The sequence below is a fragment of the Oncorhynchus mykiss genome, chromosome 22 (assembly GCF_013265735.2).
Source record: "Oncorhynchus mykiss isolate Arlee chromosome 22, USDA_OmykA_1.1, whole genome shotgun sequence".
NCBI lineage: Eukaryota > Metazoa > Chordata > Actinopteri > Salmoniformes > Salmonidae > Oncorhynchus > Oncorhynchus mykiss.
Genome location: NC_048586.1, coordinates 5,712,115 through 5,730,878, shown reverse-complemented (window position 1 = coordinate 5,730,878; position 18,764 = coordinate 5,712,115). Strand labels below are relative to the sequence as shown.

Here is an 18,764-nt window from a genome sequence, read left to right as displayed (position 1 = left end):
AAAAATGGCTTTAAAATATGTTTGCTAACCAGCCAGATATGTTGTAGGTAGGTAAGTGATAATGCACTGATGTATCATCTTTATATCAAAAATGTTTATGCATATCAACCATGACCACTGATTTGACCTATGACCCCTTAAATGGAGATACTGCACCCTGCCTTTGTATGACCTGAAACAACTATATGGGCAAAGTGCAGTATCTACATTCTAAATGTGTTAATTCAACTTTATTGTTGTTTTTCTGTTTGGCTTTGTATGGTCATTTATTTGACTTTGGGGTCATAGGTCAAATCAGTGGTCATGGTTGATATGCATAAAAAATTACTTCATAATAAGATAATAAATCGGGGTATTGTCACGTGTCTGGACAGCAAATAAACTTTAAAGCCATTTTTATCAGTTTCATAGTGGAACAAAGCCAAAGTACAGTAACTTTAGTTACTGCTGTTTGCCTTGGTTTTTACTTGGATTTTGTAGTTACTGAAAATTCCACACGCCATTTTCCCTGAAACAGAACATAATTGAATCAGGATACTTTGTCACAAGATAAAACAGATACTAAAAAGCCTAATTTCAGTCTTAACTAAATGTTGACCAAAAGTGTAGTTACTGCATTTTGCCTTTGTACGACTTTGTACGGCTTTTTAAACACTTTTTGGGGGGATTACGGTGACGTAATTAAAAAAGAAAATACTTAGTTCCTTAGTTCCCCCGAAAGATGTTGGTCGTGTGCAAAAATGTGTGCAATCCACAGTGCTGTGGTGTCTTCATATGACAGTGCTTTATTAAGGAAGTATTCACATCCCTTGACTTTTTTAAAATGTTGTGTTACAGCCTGAATTTGAAATGGATTCAATTTAGATTTTTTTTTGCCACTGGTCTACAAACCATACTCCATAAAGTCAAAGTGGAATTGTTTTTATTTATTTATTATGTATTTTTTATGTATTAATAAAAAATGAAAAGCTGAAATGTCTTGATTCAATAAGTTTTCAACCTCTTTGTTATGGCAAGCCTAAATCAATTCAGGAGTAAAAATGTATGTAGCATTGCATTGTGCAATAAACACCCTACACTGTAATTGGTAGCACAGTGTGTGTGTTTGTCTTTCATTATGATTAAACCATTCTGTTATGACAAAATACAATTTGCTCATAACAACTTTCCTATACATATTAAATCTGTCAGCCCTGTCAACCCTGACTACCACCTACCACAAGGCCTCAACTAGCCCAGCCTTCCCGAACACTGCCATCTTCGTGCTGAAGATCAATTACTCTCATACGATGCCGTTGGCCGACCGGATCAACTTGGATATCCTGAATGGATTGATTGGCCACAGACAACATGTCCCTCTGCTGCCTTCATCACAGTTCCACTCCTGACAGGATGGCCTGCACTGGACCCCGGTCATGGCGATGTGGCAATTGTGGAGCAGCTGTTTAAACTAAGCGTTCCGCTCACTGGCCCAGACCAGGGGGAGAGTGACCCTCTTGACGGCACCAAGCCACCTGCCCACCATCCCGTGCCCCGACCGGCGGAGCCGTACCCGACCATGACAAAGACCAAGACCCTCAGATGGACTCGGGCGCCGGGGACCACGCACCCGCCCGCCTCCGACCCAAATTCAGGGAGAACGACACAGACGGGCAACCCCGCCGATGACCACCACACCACCGAACCAAGAGTAGGATAACAGGGGGCTGGACTCTGCCACACCGCACCCACCGCACTCTTATCGAAGCACGGGGGAGACCGGCATAGAGGTAGTGGTCCTGTCGTGCATCTTCACACCCATAAAGCCCTAACTCTCCCTGTCCCGACGAGGCCTCTCATTCATGCCCACGCTTGACCCGGGCAAGGAGGCATGTATCCGGTTCCACCCTGAGATTCCCGACTACCACCGTCAGCTCAAAGTGGCCGACTACTTTGGCAGCCGCAAAGGCAATGCACACCGCGGAACCCAGAGGGAACAGCGACCGTGGAGAGGGCCCACCAGAAAATAAACAACTATTCACGGAACCTTCAGGGAAGGAGCCGCCCGACACGAACCTGCAGCAGAGCGTCCGCTACCTATTGGAAACCGACTGGAAAACCTTAAACTCGACCCCCCCTCCCCGACCTGCAAGGGGCACGGGACAACCTGCCCAAGTAGGAGGTCACCGCCCTCAGACAACTGGAGAGGGACACGATCATCAAACCGGCGGATAAAGGGTCAGCTGTGGTCATCCTGGACAGGGGTCCATACCTGAAGAAGACTGAGCTCCAACTCGACCAGGAGGAGAACTACTGGTGGCTGGAGCAGCCCATCTTCCAACGGATGGCTCTGCTCATCAGAGGTGTGCTCGATGGGCTGGTGACGGACTGGACCCTGGGGCCCAAGCAATGCGCCAACCTGGTGGGAACCACGCTGGCCAAGAGCAGGAACCTCTACCTCTTGCCAAAAATCCACTAGGTGCCCCACGAGGTGACCCACGGCTGACTCATCGAGTCTGACTGCGGCAGCAAAACCTACGGCGTGTCGGAGTGGATAGACGCCTAACTACGCCTGCTGGTGATGAGGCACGACAGCTACATCAAGGACACGGTGGACTTCCTGGACAAGGCGGCAGCAACCAAGGTGGGCACCGGTCAACTTCCTGTTTGCCATGGACGTGGACAGCCTCTACACCAACATCAAAGTTGGAACCGGCCTGGCCGCAGTCAGCGCTCACCTCGAGCGCCACCCTCAGGACAGTAGACCGGACAAGCAACTGCTGCGGCTGTTAGAGCTCTCGCTCACCTGCAACGACTTCGAGTTAAATGGAAACACCTACCTGCAGGTCAAAGGAGTGGCCATGGGAAAGCGGTTCGCCCCTGCCTACGCCAACATCTACCTGGCAGAATGGGAAGCCACCGTGTTCCCCCTGTGCGCTCTCCGACCATCATGCTTCCACCGCTTCCTGGACGATGAGATGGGAGTCTGGCTCATTTAACCAGTTAGAGCTCTAGGGGCGCTATTTCATTTTTGGATAAAAAACGTTCCCGTTTTAAGCGCGATATTTTGTCACGAAAAGATGCTCGACTATGCATATTCAGTTTTGGAAAGAAAACACTCTGAAGTTTCAGAATCTGCAAAGATTTTGTCTGTAAGTGCCCCAGAACTCATTCTACAGGCGAAACCAAGATGATGCATCACCCAGGAATTAGCAGAATTTCTGAAGCTCTGTTTTCCATTCTCTCCTTATATGGCTGTGATTGCGCAACGAATGAGCCTACACTTTCTGTCGTTCGCCCAAGGTCTTAGCAGCATTGTGACGTATTTGTAGGCATATCATTGGAAGATTGACCATAAGAGACTACATTTTCCAAGTGTCCGCCTGGTGTCCTGCGTCGAATTCGGTGCGCAATTGCCAGCTGCTTCTACTTTACCATTTGATTCAGGGGAGAAAGCATGTGTCCAAGAACGATGTATCAATGAAGAGATATGTGAAAAACACCTTGATGATTGATTCTAAACAACGTTTGCCATGTTTTCAGTCGATATTATGGAGTTAATTTGGAAAAAAGTTTGCGTTTTGAGGACTGAATTTATGGATTTTTTTTGGTAGCCAAATGTGATGTATAAAACGGAGCTATTTCTAATACACAAGGAATCTTTTTGGAAAAACTGAGCATCTGCTATCTAACTGAGAGTATCCTCATTGAAAACATCAGAAGTTCTTCAAAGGTAAATGATTTTATTTGAAGGCTTTTATGTTTTTGTTAATGTTGCGTGCTGGATGCTAACGCTAATGCTAACGCTAAATGCTAACGCAAAATGCTAACTCTAGCTAGCTACTTTTACACAAATTATTGTTTTCCTATGGTTGAGAAGCATATTTTGAAAATCTGAGATGACAGTGTTGTTTACAAAAGGCTAAGCTTGAGAGATGGCATATTTATTTCATTTCATTTGCGATTTTCATAAATAGTTAACGTTGTGTTATGCTAATGAGCTTGCTGATAGATTTACACAATCCTGGATACAGGGGTTTTTTCATAGCTAAACGTGACGCAGAAAACGGAGCGATTTGTCCTAAACAAATAATCTTTCAGGAAAAACTGAACATTTGCTATCTGAGAGTCTCCTCATTGAAAACATCTGAAGTTCTTCAAAGGTAAATGATTTTTTTGAATGCTTTTCTGTTTTTTTGTGTAAATGTTGCCAGCTGAATGCTAATGCTAAATGCTACGTTAGCCATCAATACTGTTACACAAATGCTTGTTTTGCAATGGTTGAGAAGCATATTTTGAAAATCTGAGATGACAGTGTTGTTAACAAAAGGCTAAGCTTGAGAGCTAGCATATTTATTTCATTTCATTTGCGATTTTCATGAATAGTTAACGTTGCGTTATGGTAATGAGCTTGAGTCTGTATTCACGAACCCGGATCCGGGATGGGGAGATCAGAAAGGTTAAGGACCAAGTTTTCTGCTTGAGCAAGAGGACAAGTACATTAGAGTGTCTAGTTTGAGAAACAGACCCTAACAAGTCCTCAATTGGCAGCTTCATTAAATAGAACCCACAAAACACCAGTCTCAATGTCAACAGTCAAGAGGCGACTCCGGGATGTTGGCCTTTTACTATTTAATGAAGCTGCCAGTTGAGGACTTGTGAGGCGTCTGTTTCTCAAACTAGACACTCTCATATACTTGTCCTCTTGCTCAGCTGTGCACTGGGGACTCCCACTCCTCTTTCTTTTCTGGTTAGAGGCAGTTTGCACTGTTCTGTGAAGGGAGTAGTACACAGCGTTGGCACAGCTGTTGATTTGTTTGGTCCTTAAATGAGCTACAGTAGTTGCTGTGGTAACCAAGCAAACAAATTTGCTAGTTTAGCTAACCAAACCATTAATCCAAGCTTGCTATAAGTTAAATGAACTTCAACAATTCCAATAATGTTTTAAATTAGACACTAAGAATGAACTATAGACATTGAGTTTGACCGTGCTGATATACCGTGAGTTATAGGGAAATAATGCATGCTCTAGAATGCCCTTCAAGCAAATAAGAAACTAATATTCAACAATGCCATGGTATAATAGTGTTTATCATGATTTTTTAATGACTACTACATCTCTGTAGATACAATTATCTTTAAGGTACCTCAGTCAAGCAGTGAATTTCAGCGACAAATTCAACCACAAAGACCAGAGAGGTTTTCAAATGTCTCGCAAAGAAGGGCCCCTATTGGTAGATGGGTAAAAAATAACAAAAGCAGACATTGAATATCAATTTGAGCTGGGTGTATTGATACCCAGTCAATACAAAGATACAGGTGTCATTCCTAACTCAGTTGCATGAGAGGAAGGAAACAGTTGCATCGCACCCAATCTGGACACCTTCCAACACATGACAAACACTCGCTACCAGGAATGGACAGCGAGCAACCGGAAGCAAAAAACCTGACGTGGAGTGACAGTCCCAAACAGGAGCCGACCTCACTTGTCCCCATGCAAGGGGAACACCCTTTCCCTAACCCTACTACCCTAAACCAAACTCTAACCTTAACCTAAGCCTAACCCTAAACCTGGCCCTACCCTAACGCTAATGAATGGATGGAACCCACGCTCAGGAGGAACCCACAACACATCTACTTAACCATTGCACCCCATAAACAACTTGCCAGACGCGGGCGGCTGGTGTGCCGGCGATGGCATGAGATGGATAACTTTTGCTGCAATAACAGGATGTACACAAGACCACACTCTTCACCCCTGGGCTAGTTGTGCCTGGACCAACTAGGCACAACTAGCCCAGGGGTGGTGCACCTCCCCCTTGTATCCAAACTAAGGATAAAGGGCGACTACAGCTGGCAGGTGTAGGACAACGGGTGCTACAACACTGAAGGGATGGAACCACCACCTTCACTCAAGACCCCACTCTACAGGCCTGGGCTGATTGTGCCCGGACCCCCCTGGCGCTCCTGCTCGGCAAGCGGAGTGCCCCTCCCCCCGGTCTCTGCACAGCTTGAAGGTGTCAGATCGACCCTGCGGATTCATAATCAAAACATAACCTGGCCAGACTCTTGGGTGTTGTGCACATAGTCAGCCACAGCATCGTTCCATTGCACCGAACGGAACCTCCACCAAATGGAACCTCCACTAAACGGAACCACTGCTTTACAGATAGAAAGGCAACTGCAACGGGCAGGTGTTGAATAACAAGTGCTACAACAACATACAGGGGATGGAACCACCATCTTTACTCAAGACCCCACTCACACAGAATCCTCCACTCTACGTATACAAGGTGGACCACAACGGACAGGTGTGGGACAATGGGTGCTTGTACAACAACACAAAAGGGATGGAATCACCACCTTCGCACCAGCCAGAGGAGTGGCTAAGACGGGCAGGTGGCCAACACTCAACAATGCAATGTAACTACCACCCCTACCCTAGCCGAAGGAGTGGCTACTATGGATGGGTGACCAACACTCGACAACGGCTGGACAAAAAGCCCAACACAAGAACCAACTACGACACATGGTGGGTCAACACAGGGTGTTAAACACAACAACGGAGGTGTCTATGGTGGATTTCAGTGGTTGGATGATAACAACAGGGAAAGAGGTTAGAGGTGGTGATTTGGAACCTGAGCTCATTAGCCACGTTTAATTGGAATGGGGCCACAAAAACACACACACACAAAACATACAACAGAACCTGAACACATCACCAAGAGGACAAAATCATGAGGACCCATCCAGGTAAGTATTATTCGAACAAGTGTTCCCACCCCAGGTAAGTATCTTCTTAGCACTGGTGGCACACTAAACGGACAGATGACTCACAGGTAGCGATCATTCACCAAACAGAGGACAAGGTGCACAGCTATGGAGATCCCATTGGACCACAAAACACCTCACAGAGGCTGCCCCCTGGGCTAGTTAGAACCCCACAAGGTCTGACTACTGCCTCCAACACTTACGGAGTCTGTCGCTAACCCACACTATGGGTTGGAACCAAAAGAACACTGGAGGAGTACATCGGAACCCAAATTAGAAGACATTGTGAGGTTGCCAAACACTGCACAGAGGCTTCCCCTTGGGCTGGTTAGAACTCCACAAGGGCGGACCCCTGCCTTCAACAGGTCCTTAACCTGTCGCTACCTCACAACGGGAGCAGGAGTACATCGCTCCCAAATCTCTATAGAGAGACAAATAGGAAAATGGAGGTCAAGGCACCCAACTTAGAAGGCCCCCTGTTTCAGAGCGGGGCAGCCAGGGACAGTGGGGAGGCAACAGTCTCCGACATATACCCGATGCCTCTGAAAGCGCACTGCCAACTGCCTTCCGATGCGGAACACGACACAGTCTGACCTCGGCCCAGACCATGCCCCGACCAGGGTGACTGGACACAGAAAGGCCCTCGGCCACACGCCAACCAGGGGGGCAGAAGACCCCATGGACATCAGTGAGGGACGAAAGGAGACAGAGAGCCATACCCCACCCAGAACGCTGACCGGACCGTTCCGTCATACCCCAAACAAGGTGACACCGGGGATTGGGAGGATGGTTGAGCTTCTGGCAGCCAAGGGGGGTGGCCTCCCAATGTTCCAATTACCTCTCCGTCCGCCCCCCGGTGATCTTGCGACCATCACTGTCTCCCCTCCGCCCCTCATGGACCCCTCGCCCATGGATCAAGAGGACCTTAACATCCTGGACAACACCGTCTTCATGAACGCGGTGACAGAGCTCTGTCAACAGATACGAATGGACACACCAGAAAATAAACAACTATTCACGGAACCTTCAGGGTGGGAACCACCCGACACTGACCTGCTGCAGAGTGTCGCGTCCCTCTCCCACCAGGGGCACGGGGCAACCTGCCCAAGGAGGAGGTGACCGCCCTCAGGCAACTGGAGAGGGACGCGACGATCACCATCAAACCGGCGAAAAAAGGGTTGGCTATGGTCATCCTGGACAGGGGTCAATACGTGAAGAAGATGGAACGCCAACTCGGCCAGGAGGACAACTACCAGAGGCTCGCAGGACACGGCGGCCTTCCTGGCCAAGGTTGGCACCAGCGACTTCCTATTCCCCTTGGATGTGGACTGCCTCTACTCCAACATCAAATTATTACAAGTTACAGAAAACGTCTACATTCTCATCTCTCATTTCATGTTGGGCATGGACACGTAGGTCACATCATGGAGGGGGTTTTACACAAGTCCAAAACTTGACCTGCATGGTTTAAAAAATGTGGGCCTGCTTACAATGCAGATATAAAATGGGAATGTCAGCTAACTGTTTTACTCCTCTCAAACGTAATATTTTAATAAAGCTTTGGTGATTAAGATTTATTTCCAAGTGGTCTCAAGAGCCAAAGCCTTTATCGACAATCTTAACTACTTCGCGATTGCATTGGGCAAAAAAAAACTGAATTGAGAGGAGGCTATGCTTGGTTTTAAATCAAATTAAACAAAATTGTATTATTTTAAAAAATATATGTTTCTAAATATAAAGTATACAGGCACCAAAAGCAGATTAGGGCAGTATGTGTCACGGCTGGATAGGTTGCATTTACACTTTCAAAATTCATACCATAACCAACTGTTTTACCGCTAAAACCAGCATTTGGTTGGTCATAAATATCCCTGCCTGAAATTAGCTCTTTGGATCATATTTTTAAGGACACAGAAATTTCCATCCCGCCCATCTGAGCACAAGCGAGCTGATATAAGACAGGTAAATTGCCGAACCTGGCATTAGGGCGGGAAAATGCCAGTGCGCCAGATTTTACATGACGAAAATGCGTTTGACACTAGCTCCGCCTTAACGCCAGCCGAAAACAAAGCCCTAACACTGTAGTGTTGCCATACTTTAACACTGAAGTGTTAACATAAAGTACAGTATATCTGATCAAACCTAGAGGTGAGGCAATGAATGACTAGCAGGTTTTATTATAAGCTTAGTTAGTCATCAAAATATTGTTCATATGGGAGATTATTAAAGCGGCAGACAGTACCGTAGACCGCTATATTGCAGGATGTACTGGAGTCTCCAGCGTCACATGAGTATGTGCCAGAATCACTGACTTCACACTTCAGGATTTGGAAGTAGTGTTTTCTTCCCATAGCATAAATACGCAAATCCTTGCGTGGTTTCACCTCGATCCCATTCTGAAGATAAAACATTTTTAATTGAGAAATAGTCATCATATCCACAGAAATCTGTCATATCATTTGAGTAAATGAATAATGTATAAGTAAACTGACCATTGTCGATGTTGTATTTTACAAACCTAGCTATTCATGGGCTGCACTTCCCGTCATTGCCATTGTTATCAACGTTCTACAGATGCCTCAGCATATTTATGTACGACTGATGGTTAATGCTCAGTCTTTTTGAACGGTTGTTAATGACTGTTTGGTAAAAATTATACTATAGTGACCTGGAAATACAATGACATTGCTAAAGTTGACAAGTAATTAGTAGGAAACAATTTTGACACCATTATGACGTAGTCAAGTTTACTTTAGAGAGATGGCAATGTTGCCATGAGCTAGCAAAGTTTGTCAGAAATAGCTAGCAATACTAATGTTAGCTAACCAAAATTCTGGCGTTCTTCCCTCAATTTTAGCTAGCTAACTAAAGTTGTGCTGCATCTAAAGTCAATCTGGCGACATCACAAGGATTACAAAAGATTGTCCTACTAATTATTTTGAAAGCCATAGTCAATCAATCAACAATATAATAATACTCTTAGGAAAGGTTTTCATCTTAACTCTCAATATTTTTTACAAATATTTTTAAAAATGTATTTAACCTTTATTTAACTAGGCAAGTCAGTTAAGAACAAATTCATATTTTACAATAACGGCCAACCCCAACCAAACCCTCCCCTAACCGGGGCGACGCTGGGCCAATTGTGCGCCGCCCTATGGGACTCCTGATCATGGCCAGTTGTTTTACAGCCCGGGATCGAACTAGGGTCTGTATTGACGCCTCTAGCACTGAGATGCAGTGCCTTGAAACGATGCACAACTCGGGAGTGGATCTGTGGATACTATGCGGTTAGAAAGGTTAAAAATATATGTAAAACATCACAGCACAGTAAAATATATGGCACATGGAAACCAAACGAGGGTGGTCTACGGTGATAGGTAAAATGGGCTGAGAGTAGCTGAGGGGTGGGATTAAAGAGCTCATGGTCGGTAATGGTATTATTGAAAACACTACACATAATATAATATATACCGGAGTAAAATCTAATTTATGTATACTGAACAAAAATATATATATGCAACATGTGTTGGTCCTATGTTTCATGAGCTGAAATAAAAGAGCCTAGAAAGCTTATTTCTCTCAAATTATGTGCACAAATTTGTTTACAGCCCTGTTAGTGAGCATTTCTCCTTTGCCAAGATAATCCATCCACCTGAATGGTGTGGTATATCAAGATGCTGATTAAACATCATGATCATTAAACAGGATGAGGACAATAAAAGGCCACTCTAAAATGTGCAGTTTTGTCATGGAACACAATGCCATAAATGTCTCAAGTTTTGAGGGAGCGTGCAATGAAATGCTGACTGCAGGAATGGCCACCAGAGATGTTGCCAGATATTTTAATGTTCATTTCTCTATCCTTTACCACCTCCAAAGTTGTTTTAGAGAATTTGTCAGTACGTCCAACCGGCCTCACAACCTTAGACCATGAGTATGGCGTTGTGTGGGTGAGCGATTTGCTGATGTCAACGTTGTGAGCAGAGTGCTCCATGGTGACGGTGGGGTCATGGTATGGGCAGGCATAAGCTACGGACAACAAACACAACTCATTTTATCGATGGCAATTTTAATGCACAAAAATTACATGATGAAATCCTAAGGCCTACTGTGAGGCCCATTTTATTTGCGCTATCTGTGACCAACAGATGCATATCTGTATTCTCAGTCATGCAAAATCCATAGATTAGGGCCGAATGAATTTATTTCAATTCACTGATTTCCTCATATGAACTATAATTCTTTGAAATTGTTGCATTCTGCGTGAAATTTTTGTTCAGTATATTTATGTATGTACAGTGCATTTGGAAAGTATTCAGACCCCTTGATTTTTTTTTTGTTGTTAAGCCTTATCCTAAAATGGATTCAAAATTGTTTTTTTTTCTCATCAATCTACACACAATACCCAATAATGAAATGTTTACAAATGTATTACAAATTAAATACTGAAATACCTTATTTACATAAGTATTTAGACCCTTTGCTATGAGACTCGAAACTGAGCTCAGGTGCATCCTCTTTCCATTGATCATCCTTGAGATGTTTCTACAACTTGATTGGAGTCCACCTGTGGTAAATTCAATTAATTGAACATGACTTGGAAAGGCACACACCTGTTTATATAAGGTTTCACAGTTGACAATGCATGTCAGGGCAAAAACCAAGCCATGAGGTCAAAGGAATTGCCTTGTAGAGCTCCGAGACAGGATTGTGTCGAGGCACAGATCTGTGGAAGGGTACCAAAAATGTCTGCAGCATTGAAGGTCCCCAAGAACAGTGGCTGCCATAATTCTTAAATGGAAGAAGTTTGGAACCACCAAGACTCATCATAGAGCTGGCCACCTGGCCAAACTGAGCAATTGGGAAGAAGGGTGTTGGCCAGGAAGGTGACAAAGAACCCCGTGTCACTGTGACAGAGCTCTAGAGTTTCTCTGTGGGGATGGAAGAACCTTCAAGAAGGACAACCATCTCTGCAGCACTGCACCAATCAGGCCTTTATGGTAGAGTGGCCAGACGGAAGCCACTCCTCAGTAAGGCACATGACAGCCCGCTTGGGGTTTGCCAAAAGGCACCTAAAGACTCTCAGACCATGAGAAACATAATTATCTGGTCTGATGAAACCAACATTGAACTCTTTGGCCTGAATACCAAGCGTCACGTCTGGAGGAAACCTGGCACCATCCCTACACCGATGCATGGTGGGGGCAACATCATGCTGTGGGGATGTTATTCAGCGGCAGGGACTGGAAGAATAGTCAGGTTCGAGGGAATGGCGAACGGAGCAAAGTACAGAGAGATCTTTGATGATAACATGCTCCAGAGCACTCAGGACCTCAGACTGGGGCGAAGGTTCACCTTCCAACAGAACAACAACCCTAAGCACCCAGCCAAGACAATGCAGGAGTGGCTTCAGGAGAAGTTTCTGAATGTCCTTGAGTGGCCCAGCCAGAGTCCTGACTTGAACCTGTACATCAAACATCTTTGGAGAGACCTGAAAATAGCTGTGCAGCGACTCTCCCCATCCATCCCAACAGAGCTTGAAAGGATCAGTTAAGAAAGAGAGAAACTCCCTGAATGCAGGTGTGTCAAGCTTGTAGCATCATATCCAAGAAGACTGGAGGCTGTAATCGCTGCCAAAGTTGCTTCAAGAATGTACTTGAGTAAAGGGTCTGAATACTTATGTAAATGTGTTTTGTTGGTATTGTTTGTAGATTGATGAGGGGAAAAAACTATTACATCCATTTTAGAAGAAGAAAGTAATGTACCAAAATGTGGAAAAAGTCAAGACGCCTGAATACTTTCCGGATGCACTGTATGTATGTATGTATGTATGTATGTATGTATGTATGTATGTATGTATGTATGTACGTGTGTATGTGTGTATGTGTATGTGTGTGTATGTATGTATGTCTATACACTTAGTGTACATTAAGGACCACTGCTATTTCAATCACATAGACTGACCAGATTAATAAACAATATATACACCTCATTTTGAAATGTCATCATGTTTCCAAGCCACAGTAATGCACTTTAGACTCAATCTTAATTAACCCCTTAATTAACCCCTATTGAGACTGCACTGAGTAGAATGCTCAATTGGGTATCAGTCCCAAAACTACCGTTTAAAACAACATTGTGACGAAACGTGCAACCCATGAATATGACTTCATGCGATTCATCATGCACCATAGTATTATTGAGTGGAAGGTTGCTAACAAAATAGTGTAATTATTGGGTGGAAAGGGTATGAATTGTTTACCTTCATCCATTTCACTTCAACATGAGGCCTTGATAGCTCACAATCCATTGATGCCACAGCTGCTTCTGGAAAGCGCAAGTCCTCCAGTTTTTTAATGACTGTCACTGGTGGCTCTGAGAACAAAATGAGAACAAAATCAAGGTGAGAGAAAGAGTAGAGATGAAACTGTATAATTAGTGTGAGTCTGAAATGAGTGTGAAAAGCTTTGTGTACTGTGACACTGCCTCGAGTGTGAGGTGACATGAGCACATACATACTTCACTGGATTAAAGTTATAAAACCTTTGTATCTTTTCATTTTCATAATGTTAACGTAAAGTATCTGCCAGTTCGCACTGCATTATTTTGACTAGCAAAATCCAAGACTGGTCAAATCTAAGTGTGATCCTTGGGACGTCCAACTCTGATGTCACCCCATTGACTTTGACATTTAAAATGTTTAAGGTAAGGTTTAAGGTTACGGTAAGGGTTAAGGTTTGGGTAAATGTAAGTGTTAAAGTTAGGGTTCTGGTGGGGTCATCCCAAGGATTCCTCTTAGCAACTTAGCATATACCATTTATGTTGCATGTCCCTTTATTTAAAAGAAGATGTGGGTAGCATTTGGGGAAATGTTTGGTGTACCTGGGGCTGAGAACTTATTGGCTTAAAAAGCCTCGAAATAGCCATTAATTAAGTCTATAAACTGCTCATATTTGTGGACTTTACTCACCCTTCAAAGGAGTAAGGTTTTTGTTGGCTTTGAGAATACCATTCCGAGGAAGTCTTTAGAAGGCCGGATTTCCCTTGCTACTGGGCAATTACACGGTAACAGATTGACGCCGAGACTCACTTTTAAATGTATGCCAAGCAAAAACCATTGATTGCAAAGTTCAACAAACCATACACCTATATGCAGAAATAAATACTCCAAACATAGCCTGGGACAGTAGCGGGATGCGATAGATCCCAAATTAATACAACCACGAGCATCAAAAAAACTGTTTTAAGTAAGGAGCTTGACGCAACAGATGAGAAAGTTTATCAACATTTTAAGCTGAACGATTAGGCTATTTCTGTGCATCATTTTAAGAAGTTATATGGCCAGTTTAATTGTGATACAAATTAAAGCATATATGATTATGGGGTAGGCTACATGAGGCGATGATTTGAAGAAGTCAACAACAAAAAAAAGCTGGTGATGTTTGCCTTATGCTGGGAATCATTCAAGTGATAGTCTAATATTGTCACCCATCACACTATTCTCAATATAATCTTTACATATATTATTTAGTATACAGTGCCTTGCGAAAGTATTCGGCCCCCTTGAACTTTGCGACCTTTTGCCACATTTCAGGCTTCAAACATAAAGATATAAAACTGTATTTTTTTGTGAAGAATCAACAACAATTGGGACACAATCATGAAGTGGAACGACATTTATTGGATATTTCAAACTTTTTTAACAATTCAAAAACTGAAAAATTTGGCGTGCAAAATTATTCAGCCCCCTTAAGTTAATACTTTGTAGCGCCACCTTTTGCTGCGATTACAGCTGTAAGTCGCTTGGGGTATGTCTCTATCAGTTTTGCACATCGAGAGACTGACATTTTTTCCCATTCCTCCTTGCAAAACAGCTCGAGCTCAGTGAGGTTGGATGGAGAGCATTTGTGAACAGCAGTTTTCAGTTCTTTCCACAGATTCTCGATTGGATTCAGGTCTGGACTTTGACTTGGCCATTCTAACACCTGGATATGTTTATTTTTGAACCATTCCATTGTAGATTTTGCTTTATGTTTTGGATCATTGTCTTGTTGGAAGACAAATCTCCGTCCCAGTCTCAGGTCTTTTGCAGACTCCATCAGGTTTTCTTCCAGAATGGTCCTGTATTTGGCTCCATCCATCTTCTCATCAATTTTAACCATCTTCCCTGTCCCTGCTGAAGAAAAGCAGGCCCAAACCATGATGCTGCCACCACCATGTTTGACAGTGGGGATGGTGTGTTCAGGGTGATGAGCTGTGTTGCTTTTACGCCAAACATAACGTTTTGCATTGTTGCCAAAAAGTTCAATTTTGGTTTCATCTGACCAGAGCACCTTCTTCCACATGTTTGGTGTGTCTCCCAGGTGGCTTGTGGCAAACTTTAAACAACACTTTTTATGGATATCTTTAAGAAATTGCTTTCTTCTTGCCACTCTTCCATAAAGGCCAGATTTGTGCAATATACGACTGATTGTTGTCCTATGGACAGAGTCTCCCACCTCAGCTGTAGATCTCTGCAGTTCATCCAGAGTGATCATGGGCCTCTTGGCTGCATCTCTGATCAGTCTTCTCCTTGTATGAGCTGAAAGTTTAGAGGGACGGCCAGGTCTTGGTAGATTTGCAGTGGTCTGATACTCCTTCAATTTCAATATTATCGCTTGCACAGTGCTCCTTGGGATGTTTAAAGCTTGGGAAATCTTGTTGTATCCAAATCCGGCTTTAAACTTCTTCACAACAGTATCTCGGACCTGCCTGGTGTGTTCCTTGTTCTTCATGATACTCTGCGCTTTTAACGGACCTCTGAGACTATCACAGTGCAGGTGCATTTATACGGAGACTTGATAACACACAGGTGGATTGTATTTATCATCATTAGTCATTTAGGTCAACATTGGATCATTCAGAGATCCTCACTGAACTTCTGGAGAGAGTTTGCTGCACTGAAAGTAAAGGGGCTGAATAATTTTGCACGCCCAATTTTTCAGTTTTTGATTTGTTAAAAAAGTTTGAAATATCCAATAAATGTCGTTCCACTTCATGATTGTGTCCCACTTGTTGTTGATTCTTCACCAAAAAATACAGTTTTATATCTTTATGTTTGAAGCCTGAAATGTGGCAAAAGGTCGCAAAGTTCAAGGGGGCCGAATACTTTCGCAAGGCACTGTATACCCGTAGTATGTACTCTGTCTATGCACACAAGGTAAGACCTGGTCGTACCACCCCCCCTGTATTTTGGTTATCGCGCCAGGTGGTGTTAAGGTAGGCAGGTAAGGTAGGAGAGACAGGACCTCTATACCAAGCAGTGTCAGAGGAAGGCTGTAAAAATTGTCAAGGACTCCAGCCACCCTAGTCATAGACTGTTCTCTCTGCTACCACATGGCAAGCGGTACCGGAGCGCCAAGTCTAGGTCAAAAAGGCTTCTTAACAGCTAATAAAATGGCAACCGAGACTATTTGCATTGTCCCCTCCCCCTTTTTTACGCTGCTGATACTCTGTTTATTATCTATGCATAGTCACTTTAACTCTACCTACATGTACATATTACCTTGACCAACCTGTGCCCCCGCACATTGACTCTGTACCGTTACCCCCTATATATAGCCTCGCTACTGTTATTTTACTGCTGCTCTTTAATTATTTGTTATTTAAATTTGTTACTTAACACTTGTTGTTTTAATTGCATTGTTGGTTAAGGTAAGTAAGCATTTCACTGTAAGGTCTACACCTTTGTATTCGGTGCATGTGACAAATGAAATTTGATTTGATTATGGTTGCTGTCCTTTCAGAATCACAAACCTGTCACACACACTGAAGGCCAATAGGTTTGTCACTGTGCAAAATGACCTGTAATAGATATAAAAGCTGATATTAATGTTTCAAGAAAGGAGTATATGTATTTGGCCTGGTGAAGTGGTTTTATGTGCTGAATGAATGGAAGGTGATAATTATACGTTCTCGGCTGGTTGGGAAGAAATTAGGAGGCCTCACTGTCCGAGACCGAGTACAAATGTATCCTACACAACACCAAGACAAATCCAGTCTTGAGTACTACAATACTAGTATGAGTTTTTATTTTATTTATTTAACCTTTATTTAACTAGGCAAGTAAGTTAAGAAGAACAAATTCTTATTTACATTGACGGCTTACCCCAGCCAAACCCTAACCCAGACATCACTGGTCCAATTGTGCACCACCATTTGTGATACAGCCTGGAATTGAACCAGGGTCTGTAGTGATGCCTCTATGCACTGACTTAGACCGCTGCGCCAGTCAGGAGCCCCTGAGTTAACAGAATATGAACTTTTAACAGTGAGATTTTCACTGGACAGTTACTTTAATATGACTTTGCTTTTGTTGCTCTCACACTGAAAGTATTTCCTCAAACCTTTAAATTGTAACTTATTTGTTTGAGTTCCAAGCTGATTCATACAGTGCTGTTTTACCAGTATGAATAATTTGAAAAGTGAAAGTGCTCTCCCGTTAACTTAAAATCTCAACTACAATGTCCTCTGACAGTAATTACCCTTTTGTGACTAGGGGGCAGTATTTTCATTTTTGGATAAAAAAACGTTCCCGTTTTAAACTGGATATTTTGTCACGACAAGATGCTCGACTATGCATATAATTGACAGCTTTGGATAGAAAACACTCTAACGTTTCCAAAACTGCAAAGATATTGTCTGTGAGTGCAACAGAACTGATGTTACAGGCGAAACCCAGATAAAAATCCAATCAGGAAGTGCCCCATATTTTGAAAGCGCTGCATGCCAATGACTCCTTATATGGCTGTGAATGGGCTACCAATGAGCTTACGCTTTCTATGTATTCCCCAAGGTGTCTACAGCATTGTGACGTCTTTTTACGCATTTATGTTGAAGAATAGCCGTAAGGGACCACATTGAGCAAGTGGTCACATGATGGATCCCGCAGAAAATCTTGCGTAAAGTACAGAGGTAGCCATTATTCCAATCGCTTCTAATGAGAAACCAATTGTCCCGGTGGATATATTATCGAATAGATGTATGAAAAACACCTTGAGGATTGATTGTAAACAACGTTTGCCATGTTTCGGTTGATATTATGGAGCTAATTTGGAAAAAAGTTAGGCGTTGTAGTGACCGCATTTTCCGGTCGATTTCTCAGCCAAACGTGACGAACAAACGGGAGCTATTTTGCCTACAAAAATATTATTTTGGGAAAAAAGGAACATTTGCTCTCTAACTGGGAGTCTCCTGAGTGAAAACATCCAAAGTTCTTCAAAGGTAAATGATTTAATTTGATTGCTTTTCTTATTTTCGTGAAAATGTTGCCTGCTGCTAGCAAGGCATAATGCTATGCTAGGCTATGATAAACTTACACAAATGCTTGTCTAGCATTGGCTGTAAAGCATATTTTGAAAATCTGAGATGACAGGGTGATTAACAAAAGACTAATATATTTCATTGGTGATTTTCATGAATAGGAATATTTTCTAGGGATATTTATGTCCGATGCGTTATGCAAATTAGTGTGATTAGCGATGATTACACTCCCGCATGAGGGATGGAGAGTTAGTAGAGGTTCAAGCCAAACTGAATGCCTGACACAAATTTGGGAGCACTATACTTATAGTACACATGATCTGCACCACGACATCATCAGTACAATAGCCTGTGTTTTAGTGTTAAGACGTGTTTGGTATGGCAACTGAATTATTTACTGGGATGACATTTTAATCCAATTGTCATCATTGATTTCAGAACCCTGGCTCAATTGGATGGGACGTATTGAGTGACTCTGTATAAGGGAGAGATTACTTTACAGTGTGAGGTTAACTTAGGGAGTAACTGAGAAGAACAAGTAACCTACTTGCGATGTATGGTACGTGGCTATTTTGTATTTGTAACATGAGGCGCAGTAAGAACGGTAGCAGAGCAGTCACTCCATTTCTTTATCATGCCGTCGCTTATTCTGACATTGACAAAAACAAACCTGTCATTAAGCCTTACAAGCCCTGGCTGGCAGATGCCAG

The 18,764-nt window shown here is 43.1% G+C and overlaps 1 protein-coding gene across 14 annotated transcripts in view; it reads right to left on the bottom strand.

Annotated features, from left to right (window-relative positions):
- Nucleotides 1-18,764, bottom strand: part of obsl1b (obscurin like cytoskeletal adaptor 1b) — a 71,574-nt gene that overhangs the window by 8,907 nt on the left and 43,903 nt on the right. For 13 of the 14 annotated variants that reach the window (XM_036958564.1, XM_021578716.2, XM_021578719.2 and 10 more), the window contains 2 exons: nucleotides 13,016-13,128; nucleotides 8,993-9,146 (listed from right to left, as the gene is read on the bottom strand). In XM_036958564.1, coding sequence (XP_036814459.1) covers nucleotides 8,993-9,146; nucleotides 13,016-13,128 — 267 coding nt within the window. The remainder of the gene's footprint in view (nucleotides 1-8,992; nucleotides 9,147-13,015; nucleotides 13,129-18,764) is intronic. The other variant, XR_002470200.2, reaches the window with a different exon arrangement.